Consider the following 14,713-nt stretch of genomic DNA (forward strand, 5'->3'; position numbering starts at 1 on the left):
ATCTCTTACCCAACACCCACCAAACACAGTGTGCAGTGGGTAGTCACATCAGCTGATGGATCAGGATACCCCAGTACAAAGGCCGAGAGGGGAGAGAGAGGGGGGAGAGACAGAGTGACAGAGGGCAAGGAGAGAGAGTCTGAAGAGAGAGTGGGGAGAAAGAGGGGGACAAAAGCCCCAAGCCCAACCAGAGGAACCTCCTCTTAATCCGACCATCCTAATTGGATGGGACACATTTCTCCATATCTCTTATCTTCAACAGTAACACAAACAATTTGAAAACAGAACGGACTGCTCTTACAGAGCTGCCAAAATGAAATACCTACAGCATAACAGTAGAGATGTGAACCAGGACATTACACTCTCCCCCCACCACAAATAGTCATGTCCTCCTGACTTTGAAATAATTTGCCATCTCTTCATTAATAACATTGTTTTCAAAGGAATTTTGCGATGTCAGAACCTCCAATCCATTTGTAAATGGTGGTGATATATCTCACTGGGGGATAGTCACAACCCTCTGTTCCCCCGGTGTTACACTGGCCGGCCTATCTGGGGGTCTCCTGACTCTTTGAGACCTCCGTATCCCATCATCTACGTCTTCAGTTTCAGACACTCCTTGGGATACTTCTGGTCTACATGTCCCCCTCCAGGGCCTCCCCGTCTATTACTTGTGCCTTCCGGCAACCAGGTTCCTCTGTCACTTGGCTGAGCTCAGCTTCATTTCCAGTTACCTTAGAGCCCAGCGCTCCTTTCTGGTCCAGCTGCAAACCTGCCTGTCCACAGATTGTCCCCCCCCATTTCCACCTGCCTCAGCATGAGAAGGGTTGGGAATCTCTTCCTCATTTAGTGGGGAGTTAGCAAAAGGCAGCATATACACACCCCCATTTCCTCATCCTCCGAATCCGTATCCCATTCAGGGGCGGGGGCCAGTATAATCTTTCCTGCTGCTGATCTTTCAGTCTCTCCACATTGCCACAGAGGCCTCTTACTAGGTGTAGGGTCCAGGTCAGGTTTTGGGTCAACACGCTCCTCTTGTCCCAGAGGTAGAAGGTGGTTACGATGGAGAATCTTGACAGGTCCATTCCTATCCTCTGGTTTCACCCAGTGGTCAGCCAACTTATGCTTCCCAGGTGGCTCCAAATTCTTCATGAGGACTCGATTTCCAGGCATGATTTGGGAGAACCTAACTTTTTGATCATAACTCCTCTTATTTTCTAGCTTCTGCTTGGCAGCCAAGACCTTAGCTAATTTATAAGCCTTTTTCAACTCCCTTCTCATATCAGACACATACTTCAAATAAGTCTTCTCTTTATCAGCCTCACTCATGGGTGTCTGGTAATACCCACTCCTCAAGTCCAGCACGCTGAACCACATCGCACCATTCAGGCAGGCCAGCGTGACCTCGATTCTCGGGACTGTATACTGGTTGGGGACTGTACGCCTATCCAGGGTCCTATAGTCCACCCACATCCATACCTTCCCATTCCTCTTCCTGGCCACCACTACTGGGGACTCGTAAGGGCTTCTGGACTCGGTGATGATCCCAGCTTCCTTCAACTTCCGCAGATGCTGCCGAACGTCCTCCACCTCTGGCAGGTGCCAGTCGCAGCGACCTTTCTCTGAACGGGGTGTCCTCCATCACCCGGATGGTGTGGCGAGAGCTCTTGGAACAACCCACATCAAACTCGTCAGTGGAAAAGACATCTTCCAGCTTCAACATTTTCTCTAACAACCTCCTCTTCCAACCCACAGGTACCAGAGAGTCCCCAAAGTTGAATGACTCGGCAGTCATCTTTCCTCTTTTTGGAGAGAGTTTCTCCCCGGCTTGTCTCACAGGGACACTAGATACTACCATCACCAGGAAGAGGTGCGCCATTGGCATTTCCCGCCTGAGGGTGACCTCCTGCTCCAAGGTGTTCCTGACACTGACTGTCATCCTGTCCACCCATACAACCGAGGATTCTGCAGGTCGGGCCTCACCAGTACCCCAGCAGGTAAGCATGACTCCTCTTCATGGTCTTCCGGAGCGTCCACCAAGAGGCCCTTGGCATCAGGCATTCCTGGAATTCTGGGGTTCCCCATCACTCTCACTACTTCCCCAGGCTGTAACCCGACTGGTTTTGACTGGGTGAACCACACAGTCCCTCGTTTCAGCCCAGTGCAGCCACTCACTTCCTCAAAATCGGCTGGGAACACAGGGAGAATGGACAATGTTTTCAGAAAGCTCTCTCCAACTCTCTCCTTGCAGGATCCCACTAGCCTCCTCACAATCGGAGTATTCATCCCCACAAGAAATGAAGCTTTGTCTCTCTCGACTGGGTTTGGACAAACCAGCACTAATGTATCTGGGACCTCAGCCTCCGAGAACTCCAGCTTCCAACGACAAGTAACCATCGTACGGATAATCATCCGTACTGACCCCAGATCTCTAGCGCACTGAGTGACATCAGTGGTAAATGCGTCAAATACCACTCGTAAAATGAACCGTACAGCAGAGTAACCTGAGAGCCGGTGTCAAGTATGGTTCCGGCATAAATACCCTCAATCTGTAGAAATACACTGGAGCCTTCGGGAATAGGGATTTTGCTTTAGAGTATTCCTTGATATACTGCTGGGAACGTGTTCCCCCGAGATACCAGGCTGCTCCCTCACTGGGTCTCTCCAGGGGCTCACTCTCCGAGGGCTTTCCTGTCGTTCACACTCCTCATTCAAAAAATGTAGGCAGAAAGTTTCTCCCCCTTCTCCTGAAACATGTTCTGAAACCCCATCATAAGCTCCAATGGACTTCCCGTCACACCAAACACCTTTTCTAGTGCTTGCATGTAGGCCGCAGAGGTAACAAGGTGGTTCTGTGTCTTTACAGATCTCACAACGTCAACAGCCAGCCCCCTCAAACTTTCAACCAGTCGCTGTTGTTTTACATCATCAGAGCACTGCCACTCATCCAGCAACTGAGGGGTTTGCTCTGCTCAAGTCTAATACCCCTTTTCCCCTTTAGGGGTGGGCTTCATTCCTGAGAACAGGCTGAGCGTACGATTGCTGGGACTTTGAACCTGGGCATTTTGCCATTTAATTGCCAGGGAGGTAAGGGCCGCTACCAACTCAGAATGCTCACTCCTCACTGGAGGACCTTCTACATCAGACCACTCCTTCCCCTCATTCCACAGAATAGAGAGCAACCTGTCTTTAAAGTTTCTGTCCCCAGCTAAGGGAAACTCGGCTTCCGATTCAGCATGCTCACCCTCACTCCCCTCCTCCTGGAAAGTATGGACAGCCCATGGCCCCCTCTTCTGGAGTCCCAATAGTACCAGTCAGTTCCACTGTCATTACGTCAGTGCTAGTCTGAACTAGAACAAAGTCTTTGCTCGCCATTTTATCAAGCCTCCGCTCCACCCCATGCAACATCCATAACCAAGTATCGTAATCACTTTACCAAACAACAGGTTAACACAGATTTAAACACACAACCCACTGGATCAATGTTCTGATCAATCACACAGTATCCACCGAAATCGATCCTGGGCGAGCCCCCCCACAATGAAACACCCTAGTTTCCATGGCTGTGAGAGTCTAGGGAAGACAACCTGTGGCCCTGCCAAACTCGTGAGACTGAGGTGTGCTCGATCCCAGTTTTTGTGGATGCTGTGTCATTTGCTACCCTGTTACTAATTAATGCCACAAAATAACAGACAGTGCACTACATACAATTAAAGGAATTATATTTATGAATCTTAACTTAACTAAAGGGTTAGTAAAGAATAACTAAAAGAAAAGGGCCCATTCTAATTAAACAGTCAAATGTGCACAAGTTGGAGCTCATCTTGAACTTCTCTGTCTCTCATGCGCTGAGCCCTCGGTCAACGTGAAAGCACACATCACCTTCCGAACGTCGCTCGCAATCCATCTCGAACAAACGGGTCTCCCACCGGATCGTATGCTACGACCGGTTCTCCCCAGTGTCTTCTCTCTTCATCTCCTCTTGAACACAAGCCCCACACCCAACATTAAATATCCAAATATCCGGACCTGACTTGCACTACCTTACTTTCCCTTTTCTATTTTCTAATTATGATTTATAATTTAAATTTTCATTATATTTACTTCAATTTGTACTCCAGGGAGTGCGAAGCACAGAAACAAATATCACTGTGATGATTGTACGCTCTAGTATCAATTGTTTGGTGACAATAAATTAAAGTAGTGTCCCTCACCAGAGAAACCTCCCCTTAATCTGACCATCCTAACTGGATGGCAGACATTTCTCCTCATCTCTTACCTTCAACAGTAACCAAACAAGCATGAAAACAGAACAGACTGCTCTTACAGAGCTGCCAAAATGAAATAAACAGTAAAAACATGAACCAAGGCATTACACTAGCATGGATAAAGGAGTGGCTGACTGGCAGGAGGCAAACAGTGGGAATAAAGAGAGCCTTTTCTGGTTGGTTGGCAGAGACTGGTGGTGCTCCACAGGGGGTCTGTGTTGGGACTGATTCTTTTTACGTTATATGTCAATGATTCGGATGATGGGATTGATGGCTTTGTTGCAGAGTTTGTAGATGATATGAAGACAGATAGAGGGGCAGGTAGTTTTGAGGAAAGAGAGACAGAGACAAGGTGACCAATCTGCAAGTGAACATACTGACCTCCAGGCAGAAACTCCATGATTAGATAGAGGTTCCGCTTGTCTTGGAAGCTGTAGAACATCTTGACCACCCAGGCACTGTCTGCCTCCACGAGGATGTCCCTCTCTGCCCGAATGTGAGCCACCTGCGTTCGATAACAGGCCAGAATTAACCACAGACAGGGGGCTGTCAGATAGAGGAACGTTCAAGCCCCATCCCGTTGTGAAGGTGAGGGAGGTAGGACCACGAGGGTCAGAGTGGAATCCGGCATGGATACAGGTTCTTCAGCACAACTCATCTTTGGGGTCCCCTCAGCTTGTCCCACTTCCCCACATTTAGTCCGTATCTCTCTAGAACTTCCCTATCCTCTGGAACTGTTTCCTCCGGGTGCTCCGGTTTCCTCCCACATTCCAAAGAGCTACAGTTAGTAGGTCAATTGGCTATATGGATGTAATTGGGTGGAGTGGGCTACTTGGGCCAGAAGAACCTGTATCATCCTGTATTTCTAAATGAATAAATTATATTAATTAATTAATTAATTAATTATAAACACGAGAGAATCTTTAGATGCTGAAAAACCAGAAGAACACAGCAGGTCAGGCAGCATCTATGGAAATGAATAAACAGTTGACTTTTTGGACCGAGACCCTTCATCAGGACTGGAAGGGAAGGTGGTGGGGTTGGGGAGAAATGTCAGGATAAAGGGCGGGGGAGAGGAAGGGGGAAGGAGCACAAGCTAGAAGGTGAAACTGGGTGGGGGGGATGAAGTAAGAAGCTGGGAGGTGTTATGTGGAAAAGGTAAAGGACCGAAGAAGAAGGAATTTGATAGGGGAGGAGAGTGGATCATGGGAGAAAGGGAAGGAGGAGGGGCATCGAGGGGAGGTGATGGGTAAATGAGGAAAATGAAATTAATTGCCCAGATTGTGGACACAGTTGTTTTTGACAATCGGCTGCTTACCCACCTGCTCCTTTTCCAACATGTCGGCCTTTCGAAGGATCTTCATGGCGTAAATGTGCCCAGTGTCCTTCTTCTGCACAAGGCGAACCTAAAGACAAAACGTGTGGCAAACAAATTTCATCCCCAGCAGAAAGGATGTGGAAGCTTTAGAGAGGGTCAGCGGAGATTAATCAGGATGCTGCCTGGATGAGAGAGCATGCCTTATGGGGATAGGTTGAGCGAGCCAGAGCTTTTCTCTTTGGAGGGAAGGAGAAAGAGTGGTGACTTGTAGAAGAGTACAGGATGATAAGAGGCACAGGTTGAGTGGACAGCCAGAGACCTTTTCCCAAGGTGGAAATGGCTAATATGAGGGGGCATAATTTTCAGGTGTTTGGAGGAAAGTATACGGATGTCAGGGGTAAGCTCTTTACACAGAGTGGTGGGAGCCTGAAATGTGTTTCTTGGGTGGTGGTAGAGGCAGAAACATTAGGGACATTTGAGACAAACAAGAGAAAATCTGCAGATGCTGGAAATCCACGCAACACACACAAAATGCTTGAGGAACTCAGCAGGCCAGGCAGCATCTCTGGAAAAAAGTAGTCAATGTTCTGGGCTGAGACCCTTCAGCGGGACTCTCTTATCGGCACATGGATGATAGAAAAATGGAGAGCAACATAGGAGGGAAGGGTATGAGTGATCTTAGAGTAGGTTAACAGGTCAGCACAACATTGTGGGCTGAATGGCCTTGTACTATGCTGCAGTGTTCTATATTCAACAAGGTAGGGATTGTGAGCAGCAGGGCACGCCCAGGTCAGGGATGGCACTGACCTCCTCTCCCGGAGACAAGAAGGGGTAAAGAAACCATCCCCAGAGTTGGAGACAGAGGGATCACACAGGTCAGAACAAACTGCTGGGGAAACAGCGTGTTGAGCAGCATCGTGGAGGGAGAGGAACTGTCAGTGTTTCGGATCAGGACTGAGAGTGGACAGGGAGCATGGTCAGTATATAGAGATGGGACAGGAGCTTGAGCTGTGGAGGGGTGAAGGACATAAGAAAATAAGAAATAGGAGCAGGAGTCGGCCATCTGGCCCATTAAGTCTGCTCCGCCATTCAATAAGATTATGGCTGACCTGGCTGTGGACTGAGCTCCACATACCTGCCTTTTCCCCAGATCCCTTAATTCCCTGCCATGCAAACATCTATCTAACTGTGTCATAAATATATTTAATGAGATAGCCGTTACTGCTTCCCCGGGAAGAGAATTCCACTGATTCACTACTCTCTGGGAAAAACAGTTTCTCCTCAACTTCATCCTAAATCTACTCCCCCAGATCTTGAGGCTACATTCCCTTAGTTCTAGTCTCACTTGTCAGTGGAAACAACTTTACTGCCTCTACCTTGTCTATCCCTTTCATGGACTATATCACTCATCTTCAGAATCAACCTGGTGAACCTCCTCTGCACTACCTCAAAAGTCAGTGATTCTTTCCTCAAATCAGGAGATCAGGACAATGGGTAGCTTGAGCCAGGTAGGGGAAGGGAAGGGTTAGAGTTGGGGGATGATAGTTGGAGGCAGTCGAACAAATCAGAGACTGGTGGTGGGAGGGGAGGGTGAAGGTCGAGAGAGAAGTTTTGCATCTTCACCTTCGAGCAGCTCACAAAACTGACAGACCAACCTCTCCAAAGGCGCCTCTTCCAATGACCTTCAGAGACTCAAAGTCATCCAGACCCAGCCTGGTTCTCTTGAGGCGGAGAAATTCTGTCTCCTTCTGGGCGTGCTGTGTCCTTCGCATTTGTTTCTTTTGCAAAGCACAACAGAAAGGGTCACCGTCATTATACCTCGGAGTTTTACACAAGACCCCACTGCAAACTTCCACATTCCACCTCATCCCAAATTCCCACATTCCTCTTTAAAGAATGGAAACGTCTACAGAAAGTGGTGGACACAGCCCAGTCCGTCGCAGGCAAAGCCCTCCCCACTATTGAGGACATTTACATAGAATGCTACCACAAGAAAGCAGCATGCTTCATCAGTGGACCCCACCATCTAGGGCATGCCCTCTTCTTGCTACTGCCATCAGGTAGGAGGTCCCACACCACCAGGTTCAGGAACAGTTTAGTATCTCTCAGCCATCAGGCTCCTGAACCAGTGTGGATAACTTCTCTCACCTCAACAATGAACGGATTCCCAAACCTACAGACTCTTTCAAAGACTCTACAACTCATGCCTGTAGTATTATTTATTTATTTATCTGCATAATTTGCCTTTTTTTTGCACATTGATTGTTTGTCAGTCTTTAAGTATAGTTTTTCATGCATTCTATTGTATTTCTTTTCTTGTAAATGCCTGCAAGGAAATAAATCTCAGGGTGGTGTGTATATATATATATATACATACACACACACATATACATATATGTACTTTGATAATAAATGTACTTTGTCTTTTGAGTTTGACTTTGAGACTCCCAGCCCAAACTCCACAACTGGGTTAAATTTTGTGCATTTACTGCTGGTGCTCCTTAGTTCTGTTGCAAATTGTGAGAATACTTTGACAGGGATACTCCACAGATAGGCAGAACCTCCCACAAATACTCACACCTCAGTGCCATCAATGAGGATGCTACTGTATGGCATTGTATAGAATTTTACTGATCTCCCTCTCAGCACCTATCCCTGCAAATAGAGCAAGTGCTACACCTGCCCTGCACCTGCTCTCTCACCTCAACTCAGGACCCAAACAATTCCTCCAGGTGAGGCATCACTTCCCCTGTGAATCTGTTGGGGTCATTTACTATATCCAGTGTTCCCAAAACAGCCTCTTCTATATTGGTGAGGCCCAACGTAGATTGGGAGATCACTTTAAGTACCTTCCCCCAACAGGCAGGATTTCCCAATGGCCAACTATTTTAATTCCACTGCCCATACCAACATGTTGGTCCACGGCCTCCTCTTCTGCCATGATGAGATCACTCTCAAGCTGGAGCAGCAACATATTCTATTTGGATAGCCTCCAACCTGATGGAGTGAACATTGGTTTCTCCAGCTTTTGATATTTCTCCCTCCCCCCCACCTCCTTACCCTTCTCTCTTCCTCTATTCCCCATTTTCACTCGCCTCTTACACTTTCACTTCTCACTTGCCCATCTCCTCCCTCTGGGTCCCCTCCTTCTTCCCTTTCTGCCATGGTCCACTCTCCTCTCCTATCAGATTCCTTCCTGTCCAGCCCCTTACCTTTTTCACCTATCACCTTCCAGCTTCTTACTTCATCCCCCATTGCCCTCCCACCTGGATTCACTTATCACCTTCTAGCTTGTCCTCCTTCCCCTCCCCACCCCATCTTTCTTATTCTGGCATCTTCCCTCTTCCTTTCCAGTCCTGATAAATTGTCTCAGCCCAAAACATCAATTGTTTATCCCTCTCCATAGATTCTGCCTGACCTGCTGAGTTCCTCCTGCATTTTGTGAACATTACTCTGAATTTCCAGGATCTACAGAATCTCTTGTGTATAGAAGTCCCACTTAGGGCAAAGTGACTCAGCTCTTGATACATTTGTGGTGTGCCATTTTAAGCCTCATTTCAGAACATAGAGCCATGAAAAGTACAGCACAGAAACAGTCCCTTCAGCCCATCTAGTCTGTGCCAAACCCGTTTAAAGCAACAGAAACAGAAAAAGAAGACACAAGAGGCAGCAGGTGCTGGAATCTGGAGCAAAACGAAAACTACTCCGGGAACTCAGTGGGTCAGGCAGCACCTGTGGGGGAAGCTCAGAGCATCAGAGTTCAATTCCAGCACCATCTGTAAGGAATTTGTACATACTCCGAGACTGAATGAGTTTTCTCCCGGTGCTCTGGTTTCCCCACACAGTCCAAAGTTGTACCCATTGGTGGGTTAACTGGTCATTGCAAATTGTCCTGTGATTAAGCTAGGATTAAATCAGTATTTGCTGGCAGTACAGCTTGACGGGGCTTGAAGGGCCTGTTCCACGTTGTATCTCAGTCAATGAATTAAAAAAATGAATCTCAGGTTGTATTTCATGACAAATATGTACCTTGATAATAAAATTTACTTTGAACTTTAAAATAAATAAACACAGTGGGTTGGGCAGCATCTGTTGCGGTAGTGAAAGAATGGTCAACATTTTGGGTGAAGACTCTGCATCAGAACAGATTTGTCAACCACCCCTCTCCCCCAGCTGCTGCTTGACCCACGGAGTTACTCCAGCAGCGTGTTACACCTTTTGAGAGAGAGAGAGAGAAACAACTGACACTCTGATAAATGATCTCCAACTGGAAATGTTGACTGCTTCTCTCCTCACAGGCATTGACTAAACAGCTCAGTGTTTATAGTGTTTTCTGTTACTGTTTCGAATTCCCAGAAACTTTTCTTCAATGTCTTGTATAACTCATGGATAATTTATATTCCGTGTGTTGGCCATACATTCAGGCCTGTGATGTTGCTGCATATTTTTCATCAGGCCTAAAGATTTATAAAGGTTGGTTTTATTTCTCACAGGTACATCGAAACACCCAGTGAAATGTGTCATTAGTGTCAACAACCAACACAGTCTGAGGATGTGGTGGGGGCAGCCCACAAGTGTTGCCACCTTATGCCGCCAACATAGTATGCCCACAACTTACTAACCCTAACTTGTACATCACTGGAATTTGGGAGGAAACCAGATCACCCAGAGGAAACCCACGCAGACGTGGGAATTGAATTCCGATTGCGGATCGTTGGTGCTGTAAAGAGTTAGGCTAGCTAACTCACTGTAGCTGAATATGTGGCAATATCTCCACTTGAGCTGATTTTTGTTTACAATTGCCACGGGTAACTCGCTCTGCTTTTAACCATTACATGCTTGCTTCTATGTGTTAATCCTGAGCTTAGCCAGAGCTTGCCAATGGTACAACTCTTCACTGAGATAAGACCATAAGACACAAGGGCCTATTGAGTCTACTCCACCATTCCATCATGGCTGATTTATTATCCCTCTCAACCCCATTCTCCTGCCTTCACCCTGTAACCACTGACACACTTTAAATAGATCCAATGACTTGTCCTCCTCAGGCTTCTGTGGCAATGAATTCCACAGATTCACCACCATCTGGCTAAAGAAATTCCTCCTCTTCTCTGATCTAAAGGGGTATCTTCTATTCTGAGGCTGTGCTCTCTGGTTCTAGACTCCCCTACTACTGTATAGAAAACACTTTCTCCACATCCACCCTATCTAGGCCAGGATCCCAAACACTTTTATGCCATGGACCAATACCATTTAAGCAGGGAGTCCATGGACCCCAGGTTGGGAAACCCTGATCTAGACCTTTCAATATTCGGGATGTGGGAGGTGTTACAAGAATTCATCTGTTGATCACTTTTTCAACTTGGAACAATCTTACTCCACAGTGAGGCTTGGGGCTCGGTAGACATGACAGGAAGGGGTTCATGGTGAGTGCACACTACCAACAGGTCACTTACGTCCTCATCAGCCAGTCCTTCCTGCTCCATTGCTTTCTCCAATTGCACCTGCCTAGAGAGAAAATTAAACCGGCCTCGTTAATCATTGAACAAATCAGTGAGAGTAGATGGAGGAGCTGGACAGTAATTGGCAAATTAGTTTATTAGTGTTGTCTGTACCAAGATAGGGTGGGAAACCTGATTCTGCACGCCGTCCAAACAGATCATTTCATTACATCAGTGCATTGAGGTAGAATGAGGCAAAACAATCAATCAGAATCAGAGATTTGTTTGGTGGCATCAGTGCAGTTCATAAAAATATATACATTCATATGTACACACATACATATAATACTGTGCAAAAGTCTTAGGTACCCTCGTTTTAAAAAAAATATGGTTTCAGATAGTGTGGCCTCCTGATCTCAACATCGAGTCTCTCTGGGATTACCTGGGGAGACAGAAGCAAGCGGCAGCCAAAGTGTCTGCAGAAGAACTGTGGCAAGTTCTCCAAGATGCACAATCTACCAGCCGATTTTCTTATAGAACTGTACAACAGTGTACCTAAGAGAAATGGTGCAGTTTTAAAGGCAAAGCCTGGTAACACCAAATACTGATCTGATTTAGGTTTTTTTTTTACTGTTCACTGCTCTTTAAAGTATTTTTGGATATTTATAAACTTTTCATGTCGTGAATTTATTGTCTGTTCAGAAATCTGATAGCAGAGGGGGAGAGGCTGTAGCTAAGATGCTGAATGTTTGTCTCCTGTATCTCCTCCCTGATGGTAGAAATAAGAAGAAGTCATCTCCTGGGAGCTCAGGGTCCTTACTGATGGATGCTGCCTTTTCCAGATGCCCTGGATGCTACAGAAGCTAGTGCCCATGATGGAGCTCGGGGAGTTTATATAGCCACATAACAATTACAGCACGGAAACAGGCCATCTCGGCCCTTCCAGTCCGTGCCGAACGCTTACCCTCACCTAGTCCCACCTACCTGCACTCAGCCCATAACCCTCCGTTCCTTTCCTGTCCATATACCTATCCAATTTTACTTTAAATGACAAAAGAGAACTTGCCTCTAGCACTTCTACTGGAAGCTTGTTCCACACAGCTACCACTCTCTGAGTAAAGAAGTTCCCCCTCATGTTACCCCTAAACTTTTGCCCCTTAACTCTCAACTCATGTCCTCTTGTTTGAATCTCCCCTACTCTCAATGGAAAAAGCCTATCCATGTCAACTCTATCTTTCCCCTCATAATTTTAAATATCTCTATCCTCAACCTCAACCTTCTATGCTCCAAAGAATAAATAACTAACTTGTTCAACCTTTCTCTGCAACTTAGGTGCTGAAACCCAGGTAACATTCTAGTAAATCTCCTCTGTACTCTCTCTATTTTGTTGATAACCATGTGCAGAAGTTCGCTGTTGACACGGCCATAGTGGGGTGTGTCAGGAATGGACAGGAGGAAGAGTATAGGAAACTGATACAGGACTTTGTGATATGGTGCAACTCAAACTACCTGCGTCTCAATATTACCAAGACCAAGGAGATGGTGGTGGACTTTAGGAGATCTAGGCCTCATATGGAGCCAGTGATCATTAATGGAGAATGTGTGGAGCAGGTTAAGACCTACAAGTATCTGGGAGTACAGTTAGACGAGAAGCTAGACTGGACTGCCAACACAGATGCCTTGTGCAGGAAGGCACAGAGTCGACTGTACTTCCTTAGAAGGTTGGCGTCATTCAATGTTTGTAGTGAGATGCTGAAGATGTTCTATAGGTCAGTTGTGGAGAGCGCCCTCTTCTTTGTGGTGGCGTGTTGGGGAGGCAGTATTAAGAAGAGGGACGCTTCACGTCTTAATAAGCTGGTAAGGAAGGCGGGCTCTGTTGTGGGCAAAGTACTGGAGAGTATAACATCAGTAGCAGAGCGAAGGGCGCTGAGTAGGCTACGGTCAATTATGGAAAACCCTGAACATCCTCTACATAGCACCATCCAGAGACAGAGAAGCAGTTTCAGCAACAGGTTGCTATCGATGCAATGCTCCTCAGACAGGATGAAGAGATCAATACTCCCCAATGCCATTCGGCTTTACAATTCAACCGCCAGGAGTAAGATATGTTAAAGTGCCGGGGTTAGGACTCAATGTATTTAAGTAAACTATTTAAGAACTTTTTAAAAGCTATTATTAATGCTTTTTGAGAGGGTGATTTTAGATGCATATCATATTTTTACTGAGTTAAGTATTGTATGTAATTAGTTTTGCTACAATAAGTGTATGGGACATTGGAAAAAATGTTGAATTTCCCCATGGGGATGAATAAAGTATCTATCTATCTATCTATCTAATTCGGTGACCAGAACTGTACACAATACTCCAAATTTGGCGTCACCAATGCCTTGTACAATTTTAACATTACATCCCAACTCCTATACTCAATGCTCTGATTTATAAAGGCCAGCATACCAAAAGCTTTCTTCACCACCCCATCCACATGAGATTCCACCTTCAGGGAACTATGCACCATTATTCCTAGATCATTCTGTTCTACTGCATTCTTCAATGCCCTACCATTTACCATGTATGTCCTATTTTGATTAGTCCTACCAAAATGTAGTACCTCACACATATCAGCATTAAACTCCATCTGCCATCGTTCAGCCCACTCTTCTAACTGGCCTAAATCTATGACCCTCTGCAGCAGCCTCTTCTTACCAGAATGCAAAGAAAGTGTTACAGAATTAGGGGAAGGGCAGTGCAGACAGACAAAAAAGTGCAAGATCATAATGAGGAAGATTGTGAGATTCAGAGTCCATTTTATTGTACTAGGGAACTGTTCAATAGTGTTATAACAGCGGGGTATAAGCTGTTCTTGAGCCTGGTGGTATGTGCTTTCAGGTTTTTGTATCTCTGCCTGCTGGAAGAGGGGAGAAGAGAGAATGTCCGGCTTGTGAGGGGTCTTCGATTATGTTGTCTGCATATTATGCACTTGGTGATAGAGCCAGATGCTTGCTGCTTGGTGAGACAGGTCCCATGCACCTCCCGATGTGACAATGGAGACGACACCATCACCATCATGACAAAGGCAGGGAAAGCCCCACTTGGCTGGCTGGCGATCATGGTATCTTGTCACTAGGTAACAGAGTTGCAACCTTTCCGGAAGTTCCTGGATATTCCAGTTACCAGCCGTTTAAGCCGTTTAAGGAGCAGAAGTAGGCCCATGAGTCTGCCTGCCCATTCCATCATAGCTGATTTACTATCCCACTCAACCCTATTCTCCTCCATTTTCCCCATAACCTTTGACCCTGTTATTAATCAACGACATTATTGACCTCCACTTTAAATATACCCAATGACTTGGCCTCCACAGCCATTTGTGGCAATGAATTCCAGATTCATTACCCTCTGATAAAGAAATTCCTCCTCATCTCCATTCTAAATGGATGTTCCTATGTCCTGAGGCTGTGCCCTCTGATCCTAAACTCCACGACAATAGGAAACATCTTCTCCGCATCCACTCTGTCCAGACCTTTCAATACTCGATAAGTTTCAATGAGATCCCCCCTCATTCTTCTAAACCACAGTGATTTATAGGACCAGAGCCATCAAATGCTCCTCATACATTAACCCTTTAATTCCCAGGATCATTCTTGTGACTCTCCTCTGCATCCTCTCCAATGCCAGCTCATCTTTTCTTA

General features: G+C 46.2%; 1 protein-coding gene across 5 annotated transcripts in view; it reads right to left on the reverse strand.

Moving 5' to 3' along the window:
- Positions 1–14,713, reverse strand: part of LOC140734986 (serine/threonine-protein kinase 38-like) — a 76,287-nt gene that overhangs the window by 23,404 nt on the left and 38,170 nt on the right. For all 5 annotated transcript variants that reach the window (XM_073059773.1, XM_073059772.1, XM_073059775.1 and 2 more), the window contains exons 3-6: positions 11,043–11,094; positions 7,242–7,364; positions 5,591–5,674; positions 4,650–4,773 (exon numbers count right to left, since the gene is read on the reverse strand). In XM_073059773.1, the coding sequence (XP_072915874.1) occupies positions 4,650–4,773; positions 5,591–5,674; positions 7,242–7,364; positions 11,043–11,094 (383 nt within the window). The remainder of the gene's footprint in view (positions 1–4,649; positions 4,774–5,590; positions 5,675–7,241; positions 7,365–11,042; positions 11,095–14,713) is intronic.

This window comes from Hemitrygon akajei, chromosome 10 (genome assembly GCF_048418815.1).
Source record: "Hemitrygon akajei chromosome 10, sHemAka1.3, whole genome shotgun sequence".
Lineage (NCBI taxonomy): Eukaryota > Metazoa > Chordata > Chondrichthyes > Myliobatiformes > Dasyatidae > Hemitrygon > Hemitrygon akajei.